The following is a 17,063-nucleotide window of genomic DNA, read 5'->3' on the forward strand; positions in this document are numbered from 1 at the left end:
GAGTCCTTTGGGTGAGCATTCCTTTTGGCCTGATTCCTTTGTATCCTATCGGGGATAGATAGAATCCGCCGGTAGTGCTTTTCCTGAAGCGCTTTAGACGCGTTAATATTTGGTCGACCCTTGATGGCCCACAGTACTGGCTCCGTCGCCAGGTGTCAGTGTCTCCTGACGTGACAGAAGAAGCTCTTCCGTTGATAGGCTCGTTCTGCCAGGTCGAGGTTCGTCCGGGTTCGAAAAGGACCTACTTTCGTCGTATTTTTGGTTGTTGTTGTCCGATTCTTATTTGTGGTTGTGCATTGTTATCTGTTTCTTACGGTCGCCCGCTCAGTCACTTATACACTTTAAAACCGAGTACTGAGCAGTTATCGGAAAAATACTCGTATCAAAACCCGATACCAAGGCAAATTTTGCTTGAGAGTATTTTTCCCCTGTTATCAGCCCTGTTCTGCAATCCGATTCGAATTGGGATCGGATTTGTGTTGGTGTTCTGCATTCTGACAATCTGAAATTATTTTCGATTCCGCCTTGTTCTAAATTTCGATCAACGTCGAATTGGAATTCGGACATTTTTTATCGGAAATATTCCAATGAAGTAAAAGCTAGTGCAATAGAAAAAGAACAAAACAAAAAACAAAAATATAAATGTAAGTGATCAAAGGAACATTTTAAGCTTAAGCGAACAACGAAAAATGTAAGTAAACAAATTAAAATTGGCAATAGTATAACTATTAAAAAAATTAAAAACCAAATTAAACTGCGACAGCTTGAGTCTAAAATGTTAATTTTTTTGCGTAAATTTAATTAAATAGAGGTAATTCTATACGCAATTTTGTATTCAATTATTTGTGCTTCACTTTTCAATTAAATTTCTGTTGGTGCAAATCTTCATAGTAAAATTCAGGACTGTAGTGGCGAAAAGTGTTATGCAGGCAACACATGCATTAACTATTTTCACAACCTTTCATAGTTTGTACTGCAAGGTTATTAATAAACACTGAAAACGACTTTTGAGAACTCCAATTGTTCGTTCAACTATATTATCGAAGAATGTGTTTGATTAAGGGTCAATTTCACAGTGCGTAGTTAACTCAGAATCGACAGTTAACTAGAGATTTTCAGTACAAAATTCTGTAGTTAACTCCCGATTCTGAGTTAACTACGCATTGTGAAATTGGCCCTAAATGCGTGTTGTATAGACTGTGGCTATGGATTTCTATGCGGTGTCAACAGAAAAGGTTCCAGAGCATACCCGGCATCGAACAAGAACAATCCCCAGTTAAACATCGTTACCTACATTCAGGGTTTGAAAATGCTGTAATATTTTCATTTAGTTTGCTTTTGCTGTGCTTTGACTTCGGCATAAATGATATCGAAAGCAAAGCAACAGCAATTCAGAAAATATCAAATGCTTTGGCAGTCGTTTTGCTGTAAAATTTCGAAACCAACCAGACAGTTCAAAAGCTTTTATGAAAACACAACGACAGAGCCGATCTGCGCCCAATGCCTATAGTATAGGGGAGAGAACGCCCCCTTGAGGTGTGCCTCTGGTCACATACTTAGTAACGGGATCATCCAAGAATGTCTTGGAAACCGCCAAGCAGTTGTACGTCCTCCTTTTCAATCAGAACAGACATTGGCGGAATTCCAAAGGAAGACTTCTGAAAACTCAATTTCTATCCCTGCCAAGGTGGGTCTACTTAAGTTGACTTTCCTTCCTTTGGTGACAATGGTGGACTTCAATGGGTTTATTGATAATCCCCTTGCAGCTTATGAGTCTTCCGATAATCTGAGCGGAGCATGAAATCCGAAGCAAATAGTGTCCTCATGCAAGCCAACATAACCATATGTGTTAACCATATGAGTTAAATACGATGGCATTTAGCTTTTACAGGAGTTCATCAACAACCAGTGTCCATAGTAGAGGCGATAAGACTCCCCTTTGAGGACAGCCACGGGTGGCAGTTACTGCTTGCTTACTGTATCCTAGTTCCGCTATTATAGTTCTGGATTTCAACTTGCTTATGCTTATGCCTTCAACTGGGGCTTAAAATATCCTTCCTTATCATACCTGTCGATATTGCTTCGTAATTGCCCAGTAATGCACACAAAGCTATCTGTTTATACTGTAATGCCATTTAAATAACTTGGCTATGTATTGCAGTGATAGTAGATTTGCCTGCCTGATATACATATTGACTTTCACATTTGATGGGTTATACGTATTTTTTTTAACCGATGTGAGAAATACAAAACCGATTTGATAAAATGCGAGTCAATGCACTTCAGTTTTAAAGCATATTGAAATTTGATTTATGCATCCGTTTTGAGTCACTGCGAACTGAGTCGAAGCGCAGTATGTTTCGGTATAAACAAAATAATAGATGCTTGAATTGTTATCCCTAATGTAAAGTCTAGTAGTTTTTCCAATGTTTTTGCTAGAAATAGCTAAGGCAAATTGGTCTATCTGCCTTTGGGAGTTATGTCGCGTTTTTCCCCACTTTGGGTATGAATACGACTTTGACTTCACTCCATATTGATGGTATGTGAGCAAGTAACCTGACCAAGTGCCCAGATATTAAGTCCGTGCTCTGTTGTAGCAGGCATGGGTAAATGCCATATGGACCAGGAGATTTATATGCACTAAAGTTTGAAATGGCACACGATGTCTTTTCCATACTGACGATACACAATGGTGACAGTATTTGTTATAAGCCTTGGCCAATAGATCCCGGGAGGTGGGTTTCTAACAGAAACCTGCTGTTTACTTCTGGGGTGCCTGTGTAGCTACCACATGATCTTTTTAGGGTACATAGGACGTTCAGGTGATCCAGTTTGAGGGCCTTCTGAAGGCGCTGCTTTTCTGGTAGGGAAGAAATGCTTCCGCAGTGCACACGCCACTAGACCCTTTTAGGCCTTCTGAGCTCATAGTTTTAAGCGGTTGGAGGCTACTTGTTAGCGGTCTAATCGCCTAATGTCTTCGACCCATGGAAGAGTTTCCTAGCCTTTTTCCTAATTTTCCCAAGGTTATGGTTCCACCAAGTAACATGTCTTTGAGACTTTTATATTTATACTTTATATTTTTTACATGATGATTAAATTTTCAATTTAAAGCGTTTTTGGTGTACAACAACATATCGAATGGCGATAAACTACAATGTCAACGCTCATCTGATTGCAATAACGCGACCAGTACTTTTAGTAATCTGTTCGCGAATGTTCTTGGTTCAGAGAACTCGAAGCAAAATACCACACTCTCGGATAATTCTCTGATTATCAGCTTACTGAAACTTTCATCGTCTTTGGCGGAAACAGAGCTACCACGACAGCCAAGCGTAAGTTTATTTTGTAAATGTTATTTTGCATAAATCCAAATAAACTCCCTCTCAGGAGGTTACTATTCCAGAAGATGAGGAGCTTTCTAATGAAAGTCAAACAGATGAAACTAAGGCTGAGCAATTAAATATTGAAGGACATCGTTCAAAGGCTCCATGTATAGCTGATACTGGTAAGTTTGAGTGAAACCCATTACTTTATATCTTTTTTCTTAATCTTATAAAAATTGCAGTGATGCGACATTTTCCTACTATGAAGCGGTTATTGGGTTCACTATCGCACTGCTCGAGCTCATCTTTCACGATAATGGCTTCATCGTCGAACTTTTTGCTAGATGAGCCTCAAAGCACTGCAGACGCGGTTTTTAATTTACTCATTACGCTATACGATAAAGCATCGAATGCTCGGCTAATAGTTGCACCAATTTGCCAATATTTAGAAGCAAGTAGGTATAGTAGAAATTTGCCATTAAGAATGAAAAAAAACGTAGGGTTTTTCTTTAAGGCACTATTCAGCGCAATTCGTTGCCTCGGTTGCAGTTATCCGAGCCATTTTTGTGGTATATTTCGAAAGTGTTAGAGGCTTCTATAGCGGTGCATATTTTCACTCAGATGGGCGGCATAAAAATAATTTGCCAAAACTTAGTGCGACTAAATAAAATTCTAATAAATATGCAACCCGGATTGGTATGTACGCTTCTATTATTATTTGACTTATTTATTTGAACATTTCTTTAATTTTTTTTTTTGTTTTCAGATTTCTCTCATTATGCAGCACCTTACGAAGAATACAAAATTAAAACTACATTCACACGCATGTGTAAATGGAAACGGCAAAAAAACATCTTCGTCATCCAGTTCTGCGCATGGTCAGCGTCATTTCCAAGACGGACTCATTAATTTCGCGCCATTTTGCACCATATCCGCCGAACATGATACGGCACATTCAGCAGATATTTTAATTATGAATCCCGTCGCATCGCATAGACGACCGCGCACGCCTGCCTGGAGTTATATGTTTTATCCAAATGAATCGCATGTCGATTTGACAATTACACTGCCAACGGCCATACTGTTGAAGGAAGTACAATTGCAGCCACATGCGCCGACATTGGCTTCTTGCCCTTTCGCCGTCGCTTTGGAGATCTCACGAGACTACGGTTTGGGTCCGATTCCAGTTGGCCCACCGCTCACAACTACGGGCATGACATGCATCCGATTGAAGTTGGCTAAGCCGGAAATAGCCACAAGTGTTGTATTGCGTTTATACAGGTTTGTTATCGCAACAATGTTTTTGTTCATTTTATTTCATTACTAATAATTGAATATATTTTAATGCTGTAGACCGAAAGATAGCTCCAACATTGGTTTGTCGCAAATTGCAATCTTGGGTAATACAATATTTGCATTCAATTCTAACTCGTTGATTAGCAGCTCTAGTGGAACTAGCGGTGTTGGCGTCGGTGTTTCGGGTAGCGGTATTTTTAATTTTGAGCAAAGCAGTGATGAGGACACATTCGCGAAGACTAGTGTTGGTTGGATGCGTATACTGGCTCGCTGCTTCCAAGCGCCGGCCATTATTTACGATGAAAAATTGGCTGCAGATGTGATTGGTGCATCAGCGGTCTACCCAGGTTTCTTAGAAGCCTGTTGCTCCTTAATGAATATTATGCCAATGATACCAAATGCTGCGTTACAAAATTTGCATACTGTTTTGCTAAAATTGGGTGGATACAATCGTAATTTGTGCCTATCAATAATTCGCATTTTGCTCTGGGGTACAACCCCTCAAAGTAAGTAATCTTTGGTTGTACTAAAAAAAAATCAAATTTTTATGGGAGGAATTTCGCTTAAATTTTATAGCATACAAGCTTTCAAATGAGAGTATCTGCAATTTACTTTATGAGTTGGCAACAACTAGGGATGAGTATACGGTGGACAAGATTCAGGTTTTGCTTGAGTGGATCGTAAAGCTCCGTCATAATTTCAGTAATCGCACATTGCGCTGCAATAATCCCCAAAGTGGATTTGTCAAATGCGTGGCATCGATTTTATGGTCAATTTACACGGAAGGACATGTATCGAATTTGCAAGAATTAATAACCGACGACATCTTTGAAGCCTGTATGCACTGGATTGACACGCTTGAGAACGAAGAACCGCTAAAAGTGGCCTTCGACTCCTTGCTATGCTCACTGTGTTGTATCAAACCTGAACTTTTTAACCAACTGCTCACTAAAGTCAACGTCAAAGTACAACAAACTCATGAAATGGACGCCAGCAGTACCAGTTTGAATAGTGATGGCGCTTCACAAGTAACCGCTGGCGACGCAGGCATAAGCGTTGGTTTAACCGATGATAATAAAGGCCAAAGTGGAAGCGCATGGTTTGCTAGCGTTGCTGCAGCTAATTTAACCACACTTTTGCAGCGGCCGGCATACTTGACAACTTTAGCGATGTCGTGCCAATCTTCATCTGCAGTTTATCAATTAGTTGATTCTGGTCTGCCGAAATTGTTGGCATATTCTTTATATGAATACTGTAGTGCTTTGTTACCCGAGGTAAAACGATCTGCTCCTGCATCGGCCAACGTAATTAATTCAGCGCAGGTACGGAACTCTGCACCTACAACGACTGGAGTTATAACGTCAGTGCAATCTTCAGGCACCTCAAGTACATGTCTAACCGATGCTGACAAAGCTGAATGCATTGATGACAACACTGCATTGATGAATGATGCAATCCAACCACTACTCAGTTGTGCGCATGTCCCGAAAGTGTTGGATTTCTTTTCGGAATGTTGTGCTGAGGGATATATGAGAGACTGGCTGGGAACGCAGCAGGGCGCTATCTTTTGGAAGCCGTTGTTGGAGTTGCTGTGTAATTATCGCCCATTGGAGTATACCGGTGAGGAACCAATGCAACAGGCATTCATACGTATGGAACGGGCCACGATAAACTTTTTCACGCGCGTTAGTGCTTGCCATCCGAAAAATCAAGATACTTTGACGACATTGCTTATATCCGTAATACGTAAGCCTATGCAGGGATCGATGAGCGGCAAGGCGACTATTTCTGGTTTTACGAGACAAATCGTTTTACAATTGTTGCTGGAGAATGAAAGAATTCTGGTATCAGTACGCAGCAAACAGCCATTACAAAAACGCGATTCATCCGTGCTGTCATTGGCCGCGACAGCGAGTAATGCTTCCAATAGCAGTGTGTCAATGTCATTGGTAAACCATCATCCATCTAAACGTATTAATGCTCATCATTTGCTGTTTAGTGTGAGTGCGAACACAAAATGCCAAGAGATACTACAAAACTGTGTTTCAGGTAAGTGCAATTTATTTGTAATAAATATGTATGAATGTAAATAATGCAGATTTTTATGAGAAGCTCGCTAATACCAGTGGGCTTGGCGACGCCTGTACACTAATATGTTTTTACAGTCTTTCTTAACATACCTTAAGAGTCAAGTTTCTTTCTAAAGTTCAACCACCCTTGGTTAAGATTGGAATATTAGTGACAGTTTAGGTATCCGTGATTTTCATTATAACATGAAGCGACATAAGTTTCATTATAACTTGTCTAGGCAGCATTACGGAAATCTGCTTAAGTTAGGAATCTGGTCAAATTAACCTTTCGTTTTTGCGACTCGGCCAAGGGAATACCACTGCACTGCTAAGTGTGACGCAGTATCGAGGTGACGAGAGAAAAGTCTTGGCTCTTTCTTAGGATTGTAAGACGTACCGAGGTATTTTGAGGAGTAGAGGGCACAATATGTCTGAGGTGGCACTGCGCCTTTTTACCTCCCTTATATTAGCTCGTGATGTAACTCTGTAATATTGATGTGCCTAAAAGATGCAGCGATTTCTATTCTCAAGTTACATACCTGATCGCAGTACGAATGGAAATTGGAGCGAGGTTTTAGTTTTTTAAACTATAATTTTTAAATTGTATATCTATATAGAGAAGGAGGGAGATTCTTGAAAAGGGTTGCGTTAGGTCGAGGCCACGCAGTGAGCGGCAAAGCGGCAAGTGGCTGAGCGGCGCCGTACAAAAATGCCGCTCAGCCGCTCAGAAATACCGCTCAGAGCATGGCCACTTCAATAGTATTTCCTATGTTTTAGTTAAGCCGCTCAGCCGCTCGCCGCTTTGCCGCTCATTGCGTGGCCTCGGCCATAGGCCGCAGCTAACAGTAAAGTCGACTACATCGAAATGCTTTTTACATACATAATTCCGCTGAATTTAAAATTGATGTGGGCATTGCATATAAAGGAAATTTATATCCTTTTGCCCTTTTGCCAATTGCGCACGATGTTGCCTTTTCAATTAAACTGAATTGTAACTACATATATGGTAACGGTTGGAAATGCGGTTCTATTTATACAAAACTGGTGTTACTTTTACTTAATTTTTGCCCAGTCTTTCGTGTGTCCTTATATTTTTTATTGTAGATATCCATGCATTCTTGGCTGTCGGGTTATCTGGTCATGTGGAGCCGCTACAACAACAACAACAACGGTCCAAATATCACAATAAATACTGAACGTGTGACAGGCGCCACACACTGTGATAAATTAACGAGTAGACTGCCCAGCGATAATTTTCTTCGTTATGTGGTTAGTTATTTTTGCTGAGCGCTGTGTTGCCTAATCAATGCAATTGTGTCTAGTAGTGTTGTCACCGCTACACACAACCACAGTACAATTCATCAAATTAATCCAACTTTTTTAGTCTGACTTTATACACGACAAACTTACCAAAAAAAAAGCTGCTAAGTTACGAAGCACTCGCATGTGGCAACCGTGCTTAGCAGTACCGCTACAACAACAATAGAAGTTTGCTATTCTCGGCAAAATAGTGAGCGCCGTTGGTTTGTTTGGGCCATGGTAGTCAATGAGAAATTTCTTAAAACTCATATGTAAATGTATGTACACAGAATTGGGTATTATGCGAATTAATTGTTATTTAGATAATTATTCAAATAAAGTGTTATCTGTAATGTACTTATTCCCAAATAACTTATTGACGAATGAATTGTTCGTGAATAAAATGCTTATCAATATATTGGCCCCTATTATGAGTTGCATTCGATCTTCGACTGTGGTCGAAAGTGCTGATCGAACGAATTTTCATTTGGTATTATGGCGCTTATTCGATGCGCTATTGTGAATTTCGCTCGTCTAGGTTGTTCACAATAGTATATTTTTCACCGCTGAGAAGCTTTGTTTAGAGATCGAGCAAACTAAATAGTGTGCTTATACATATGTTCATATGTAAATTTGTGCAAATTAAAATGATATAAAAAAGAAAGCGAGTTTATAAAAGCGTGGTAAAAAAAAATTAATTAGCACAACGGAGTTCTGGTTGAACGATTCGTCAGAGGATGAGGGCTTAAAAAACTGGCCAGGAGCAGAAAACGTGAGAGTTTAAGTGCAGTCCTTCGAATATATTTTGACATACAATATATTTAAGAAATTTTGTGATCCAAATCTATTTAAAATATATTAAAACTGTAAACTGCTCCACGATTTTGTTTTCAGAGATCGTGCCAACGGAGTATAGGGATTTTCTTTCATATGTGAAACCAGACTTTCGAGCTTGTGTTTACTATTCACGACGTTAGAACTGCTTGAAATTAATACAAATCGTTTAAAATTAGTATCCAGCCGCCAAAAAGTAAGAAAAGAAATACAAAATCGTACATTTTTAAAATTTTCTAGCATTTCGCTACACCAACGAAAGCAAAATTCTGTTCGACAGAAAATTCGATACTCAACGAAAATTTCGACACGCTTGCATAGCTCATAATACGAATTTCACTTTGGATCTTCGATGTTCGATAGCCAGCGAATATCGAGAATCGAATGCAACTCATAATAGGGGCCATTATTCGTGATTTTATTCGTTATTTGGAATAATTAAGTAAACTCGATTTTTAACATACAGAGCCACGAGTTGCTTTTATTTCTATTGTTACTGATTCCCGGTTAGTTGTTATCGTTGGTGTAGCTGCTTACTTGCCTGCCTAGATTGGCTTGTCTCCTAGTCGTTGTCGTCAAGCTTTACCAACGGGCAGTGCACTATGGAGAAAAATTGATGTTTTTGGCATAAAGTCTAAATATTAAGATCTTCGACTTACACCAACTTCGTTATTTTTTATAATACCGGTTTGTGCAGGTACTATGTGCAAGTACTATGGACTCCTGAGGTGACCTACCAAATTTTGTTCGGTTCGAAGCTCTATATCAGTCATGCCAACGTCGGCAGAACTCCATAAGCAAGTGCCCTGCGCTGGGCATGACTGCTCTATATTATATCGTCGCTACCATGTCAAACTATCGAACTGGAAATGGGTATTTTCCAGGAGACCAAATAAACTGTTGTAAAAAATGTTGTTCTCATTAGAAAAAAGTGTGGGATTCGACAGTTTGTTAAAGCTAGTATCCTCTGCTCCTAAGGAGACTTGAAATTTGACGACTCGCCAACTTGTATATCATTCTTAACGCATGCGCAAGGTATTGACATGGTAGCGACGATATAGCCGCCATATGACTGGTCTGGCGGACTTACACCATCTTCGCTGTTTTTCATGCTATACTTGAAAGTTGTTTCGTAAACTTTGGGCTTCTGAAAAGCGTTATGTATTTAGTGAAACATATGAATTGGATTTCAACTCCAAAGTTTTTAAGTTTCACTCTGTTAAAAGTTGTATTTTTCGCCCCGCGCAGCATGAATGGCAAATACGCATTTCTCTAAAAAATGCGATTTTTTCAAAAAGGGGCAAAATAGGGCAAGAAAGATTAGTTATACATTAATCTACACACTTTTGTTAATTAATTGTCATTTGCAACTCTTTGCACTAGCTGTCCAATTAAAAGTTATTGTCTGCGAAAAACGACTACAATTGTTATGTTCAATGTAATACTATACATAAAAAAACATTGCACAATCGGACAATAAAACGCAATAATAACTAAAGGGCCATACAAAATCATAATTTTACATATCTGGACTAATGTTTTCCATAATAAGATTTTTAAATGTTTAAACATTTCAAACCACAAGAACTTAAAGTTAAGTAATATTTCCTCTAAATTCTTCTAAGACAATGTGAATTTCAATCAGCTGACTTTGAAAGCACTCTAATGAAAAAATATTGCCATCAGGATTTAATTGGAATACGTTTTTTTTTTTACTAATTGAGATATTCAGATGGGTCGGGTGCTCGTGTTCCTTAAACTGCAGTTGCAGTGAACACCTTTTCAACCCAGTAATGAGAAAACGTAAATTATAATGAGAAAACGTAAATTGTATTGAGAAAACCTAACTTAAGGTTCAGTTAGTCGACACTTAATTTACGTAACTTAACCTAATATATTATTCTTCTTCTTTATTGGCGCTGTAACCGCCTAAGCGATTTTGGCCGGGTCCAAAACAGCACGCCAGACGTTTCTCTTCTGTGCCAACTGACGCCAATTGGAAATGTCAAGTGAAGCCACGTTCTTCTCCACCTGGTCTTTCCAACGCAAAGGAGGCCATCCACTTCTTCTGTTACCAGCATCGCGGCCCGCGTTAAATACTTACAGAGCAGAAGCGTTTCTGTCCATTCGAACGACATGGCCAAGCCAGCGGACCCGCTGAATTTGAATTCGCTGCACTATGTCTATATCGTTGTAAAGCTCATACAGCACACCGTTAAATCGTGTGCGGTATTCGCCATCGCCTACGCGTAAAGGCCTGTAAATGGTTCGCAGAATCTTTTTCTCGGAAACTCCTTTGTACGACGAGAGAGGATTTTACTTCTCAATTGCCTACTCAGTCCAAAGTAGCACTTGTTGGCAAGAGCGATTCTCCGTTGGATCTCAAGGCTGACATTATTATTGGTGTTAATGCTGGTTCCCAAATAAACGAAGTTGTCTACTTTTTCAAACTTGTAACTGTCAACAGCGACGTGGGTGCCTAGACGCGTGTGCTGTGACTGTGTGTGTGATCACAGGAGATACTTTGTTTTGTCCTCATTTATCATCAGACCCATTCGCTTTGCTTCTCTGTTTTTACCGATAATGCCGATGTCATCGGCATACGCTTGTTGAGTAATCACTAACGATTTCTTACGTAAGTTGAGTCATGTCTAGACTAACTAGACTATTAGTATTGACATAATGTTAATTATATTGGGAATACGTAAAGTAATCAGGGACGGTAATCATTATAAGTAAAATAATTTAAATCGGTATTTAATCACTATTTTATGATTTTTACTTTTTCGCTCAACGGAAATAATTATTATTTGATTTCTATTTTTTTCTATCACAAATAATGATTATTTTATGTTTTTTATTTTTTCGCCTTGAGATATTAATTATTATTAAGTTTTATTTTTCCACTTAGAAATAATGATTATGTATTTATTTACTTAAAAGGCCATATAGATGCAACCAACAGAAATTTTGACCAGTAAATTTTTGGAGTTATTCGTTTTATACCTCTACCTCTGAAGTGGATATGTCGGAAATTACCCTAGTATAGCTTTTGAAAAATGTTACTATCAAGTGAAAAAATAAAAAATTAACATTAATTATATTTGAGCGAAAAAATAAATATCATAAAATAATCATTATTTTTGATCGAAAAAATAAAAATCAGATATTAATTATTATTTTTGATTTTTACTGGTTAAACTCAAAAAATAAAAATCATTATAGATTACAGTAGAACGTACGAATACAAATATGTCAGTATAGTTAAAATTGTTTTACGACGCTTACAACATCTTGATTTTTTTGGTTAAAAGTTAAAAAATAGTAATTATTTTCCGACCCCGAAATTAATAATGAGAAAACGTAAGAAATAATGAGTAAAAGTAAACTGGCAATGAGAAAACATAAATTACCAATGATCGTAAATTTATAATGAGAAAACGTAAAATAAGTTTACTTCGTAGTTTTTGAAGTGAAACTTCTTAGGTACCGGCGGTACCGCAAAAATGGAGAGTGAAATTTTTAAAACTGGAAATGTTATATGAGTAAGAATGAAGATATAGTATAGAGAAGGGGAAAAAGAAAGAAAGCGACGTATGCACAGCTATAGTATAAAGCAATAGCACAAACAACTTCAACGCGCATGCATACGAGCTCTGCCGCTACCAAGCAAAGTTAGCACTGAAGCTCGCATAAACCGAAATAAGAATATATGTATGAAGCAAGCGTGCTTCGTGTACCTACATACATTCGTACATACATATGTTTGCATGGATTAGGAATGTTCCCTTGATTTCCTTGGAATGATCCCTTGATTTTTGGCAAATATTCCCGGGATTTTCGGGATTTGTAATTTGCACTGATGGCAACAATAGAAAGTTCATTTTCGTGACCAGTACTGGCTATATTTCTTTTTTTTTATTTAATTTATATATATAAAAATGAAATGTCTTTCATATGACGGCGATGCCTGACCAAACGGTTGAACCGATTTCAATTCTGTAAAAAGCACATTTTTGGACCTTCTGTGTGGAAGGTTTTTCGATTTAAAAAAATTTGAAACTTTTTATTATTGTTGCAGAAAAATGAAAAGTGCTGAGACGCCACGATTTCACAATTTCATAGAGTTTTCCGTATAATGAATGTCACGAAACTACTAAACGGCTGGACCGATTTAGTTCACATTTGGAACATATGTCAGCACCTTGAAGGGAAATATTTCGACTAAAAATTTAGTCGCTAGGTGGCGTTGGGGTCGGGATATTCATAAAAATTGCATTTACTTGCCGATTCGGCTCATACTTAGAATATAAGTTAACCAGTTGAAAATAAATATAAATAAATATTGGGATTAAAAATGTATCTGATAGGTGGCATTGTGGACGAGATATTTCTAAAATTCTTATACACTGGGATAATGATAGATCTACTTATATGTATATTTGTGGAAGTATGTATGTGTGCCAGGTTGCAGCCTAAACAGACGGACAGAATTGATCAAAACTTCGACAGAGTATTGTCATCACACCTGGGCCTATAATAGGGTGAAAAATTTGGGATTCGACAAGGGGGCGTGGCACCTCCCATAGGCGTAAAATTTTTAATCAGCCATAACTTCGGAACTATAAGTCACATGAACTTGAAATTTGGTGTACAGTCATATATATGGTACGTGCCTATAGTAAGGTATACATAAATGGGTTTTGTAAAAGGAAGCGTGGCACATCCCACATCACACATCAGTCACATGAAATTGAAATTAGGTATGCAGACATATCTGCGGTAGGTTCTCATAGTAGGCTATATATACATGAGTTTGTAAAAATAGGCGTGGCACATCCCGTATTCGTGGAAATTTTATCAGCTATAATTTCACAACCATCAGTCACATGAAATTTGAAATTAGGTATGCAGACATATCTGTGGTAGGTGCTCAAAGTACGCTATATATACATAAATTTGTGAAAATGGGCGTGGCACATCCCATATTCGTGGAAATTTTATCAGCTATAACTTCAAAACCATAAGTCACATGAAATTCAAATTTGGTACGCAGACGTATCTATGGTTGGCGCTTATAGTACGGTATACATACATAAAGGGGCGTGGCATATCCCATAGGTGTGGAAATTGTATCACCTATAACTTGAAAACCATAAGTCACATGCGGTGGAAATTTGGTACGCAGACGTATCTATGGTAGTTGCTTATAGTAAGGTATACATAAATGGCTTTATAAAAAGTGGCGTGGCATATCCCATAGGCGTGGAAATTTTATCAGCTATAACTTGAAAACCATAAGTCACATGAGATTGAAATTTCGTTTCTATGGCAAGTGCTTATAGTAGGGTATATATGAATGAGTTTGTAAAAGGGGGCGTGGCACATCCCACTGGCGTGTACTTTGGTATCAACTACAAATTCGGTACCATAATTCACAAGAATATGAACTTTGGTTGAATACATATCCATGGTAGTTGCTTATAGCAAGGTTTGTATACATGACATTGTGAAAGGCAACGTGGAGCATAAGCGCGCAATTTTTAATCAGCCATAAATTGGGAACCATAATTCACATTAACTGTAAATTTGGTATGCAGACATACAGTGACGAGCAAAACTGTAACATGGTTTAACACTTTTTGTTTCAGCCACCGCTATATTTCCAAGTTCTAACGACTTTCATACTTTTGCTGTATATTATTGTTGGTACATCCCTACTCCATCTCTCATAATGATTTGAAGTCAATACAACAACAATAAAAAAACCAGCAGACAAAAATGTAAATTAAGGCAGATGTTACAGTTTTGCACTCATATATTTTTAAGAACTTTTTAACAATTTTCACAAAAAAAAAGAACTACTAACAAAATGTTCAGTACTTTTTTGTCTGTTTCAGTTCCTGGATGTGATTTGGCATACCTTATTTGTATCTTTGTAAAAATTCTGGAGGTATATCCTAAGTTTGCTTTCACAGCTCATGTACTCGATTTTACGGACTTTGATACTTAGTAAGTAGCGCTTTTAGTTGATTTCGCAAATTCTCGATGATATTCATGTCCGCGGATTGTGGAGGTCATTTCAAATTAGCAAATTTTTGCTTTGTATCCTGGCTTTGGGAACATGTGCAGTGTGTTTTGAATGATTTTTCAGCAGAAACTGTCATTTTTTCGACTACATCTTGCAAATTTTGTCGAAATATGAACAGATACTCTTCCTTACGCCTAATGCGTACTAACGGACAAACAAAATTTTTTAAATACAACCCCAAACTATTATTGACCGACCACTGTGATTCACAGCTTGCCTTACAGGATGCGCATGGGCTTAATTTGGGTCTTTGATCCAATACCATACCCGGCCATCTGATTGAAAGCGATTAATTTAGTCTTGTCAGACCAAATAACCTTCGATTGAAACTTAAAAATGTTTTTTATTGCATTCTGAAAGACCTAACATATTCCAATAGGCAACGGTCCGGTTTTCCTGCGATGCAGCAAACCCCTGCCACACTCGCACATGTATTTTGATCAAATTTGCCTTTTTCTTCTTTTATGATGCCTTTGCCCTCAATTTGGCAATTCTTCGCCTCGCTGTCTATTGATTTGCATTAAAGTTTAATACCTTAAGCGCTTCTGTAATAGTGGCTGCATCGCTACTTGCTGCTAAGTTCACAAGATATCGTACCGTAATATTTTTTAACAGACTTCCTTTGTCCTTGGGAACACTTTAGGCTATATTTTTTCTAAGTCTTAACATTTTCAAGTAGCAAATTCCAAAATTTTTGCCACTTTTCGTGCGGTTCCCCCTTTCCGCAGTAAATCTATTATTTACATTTATGGTTCCTGATCAACTATGTTATTTACTGGTGATCACTTCTTCAATAAATTACAATATAGAAAAAAGTCATCTGACTTCCAACTAAGTAAAAGATAACTGTCAAATGCAAAACTGAGAGTGAGTGCAAAACTGTAACATCTGCCTTAATTTACATTTTTGTCTGCTGGGTTTTTTATTGTTGTTGTATTGACTTCAAATCATTATGGGAGAGGGAGAAGGGATGTACCAAACAAGAATATACAACAAAAGGATGAAAGTCGTTAGAACTTGGAAATATAGCGGTGGCTGAAAAAAAAGTGTTAAACCATGTTACAGTTTTGCTCGTCACTGTATATGTGGGAGTTGTTTAGAGTAAAGTGTATATATATAAATGAGTTTATAAAAGGGGGATACATATGTATTCACCAATTATATCATTCGGATATTTAAAACTGTGTCTTACAGTCTTTAGACCATTTCGAAACGGAAAGATTGAATCGTTTTTTTTTTTGATCCCGCGATGCTTTTAAACGAAAAATTTTCATTCATAATAAATAATTCACCTTCCGGAATAAGTATTCTACCGGAAAAGTGCAGCTTTACTAAAGCAGCTAAGCGAATAGGCAGCTAAGCGGAATGTACCGCAGTAGCCTAATTTTAATTTAAAAATTCTATCGTTACCTTAATTCACCTAATATTAATATTGAAACAAGATTTGAAGAACAGAAAATGATGACAAATATATAGTAGTTGTTGCGGCACAATAAAGCTAAAAGTATGGTTCATAAGGATGCCTTAATTTAAACAGAAAGAAAATAGTTGGGCTCCTTTAATTTATGCTGAACTGAATATTTGTATTACTGTTTTATATTTTGGTTTGTTTACCCCGAACGACGCACAATGGGACTACAGCGGCCAAAAGTAGTAAAAACGGATTAGCGAATTCTGAAAAAGTAATTACACAGATGCATAGAAAAATATCCGGATAACCCAAACCAAAAAGAATTTTTGATAAAAATGCATATTTGCAGTCATAACACGAGCTTAAAGTCGAAACAATTCGAAAAAATAAATTTGGAAGAAAAAATTTTGATTTTGTCGCAAGTAATTTGAATAAATTTTTCCACTTGTGCGGATATATAAAAAGCCAATCTGATTGATGAGCAGTTTGTGAATATATCAGTGGTCAAGCATTGTTTTAAATTTTTTTTTAAATCTTCTGAAATGTATAAAACAGTTTACCATGAAATTCTACATAATTTTGGGAGTATACAATTTTTCGAGTGCTTACTTTAAAAATGGATATTTAAAAAGGACCTAGGGAGCGAGCTAAATTATGGTTAGGACAAGTAAACACTAAATATGGGGTCATATCTCAAATAGTTCCAGCTGCGAAGAAGTTCGAGTTCAGCTTCTATTCTT

General features: G+C 37.5%; 1 protein-coding gene across 4 annotated transcripts in view; it reads left to right on the forward strand.

Moving 5' to 3' along the window:
- LOC118738076 (baculoviral IAP repeat-containing protein 6) overlaps positions 1-17,063 on the forward strand; it is a 145,000-nt gene that overhangs the window by 106,039 nt on the left and 21,898 nt on the right. For all 4 annotated transcript variants that reach the window (XM_036468989.1, XM_036468990.1, XM_036468991.1 and 1 more), the window contains 7 exons: positions 3,112-3,332; positions 3,388-3,505; positions 3,566-3,778; positions 3,838-4,019; positions 4,090-4,604; positions 4,677-5,125; positions 5,196-6,668. In XM_036468989.1, the coding sequence (XP_036324882.1) occupies positions 3,112-3,332; positions 3,388-3,505; positions 3,566-3,778; positions 3,838-4,019; positions 4,090-4,604; positions 4,677-5,125; positions 5,196-6,668 (3,171 nt within the window). The remainder of the gene's footprint in view (positions 1-3,111; positions 3,333-3,387; positions 3,506-3,565; positions 3,779-3,837; positions 4,020-4,089; positions 4,605-4,676; positions 5,126-5,195; positions 6,669-17,063) is intronic.

The sequence above is a fragment of the Rhagoletis pomonella genome, unplaced genomic scaffold (genome assembly GCF_013731165.1).
Source record: "Rhagoletis pomonella isolate Grant_MI unplaced genomic scaffold, Rhpom_1.0 Rhpom_scaffold_00004, whole genome shotgun sequence".
NCBI classification, from domain to species: domain Eukaryota; kingdom Metazoa; phylum Arthropoda; class Insecta; order Diptera; family Tephritidae; genus Rhagoletis; species Rhagoletis pomonella.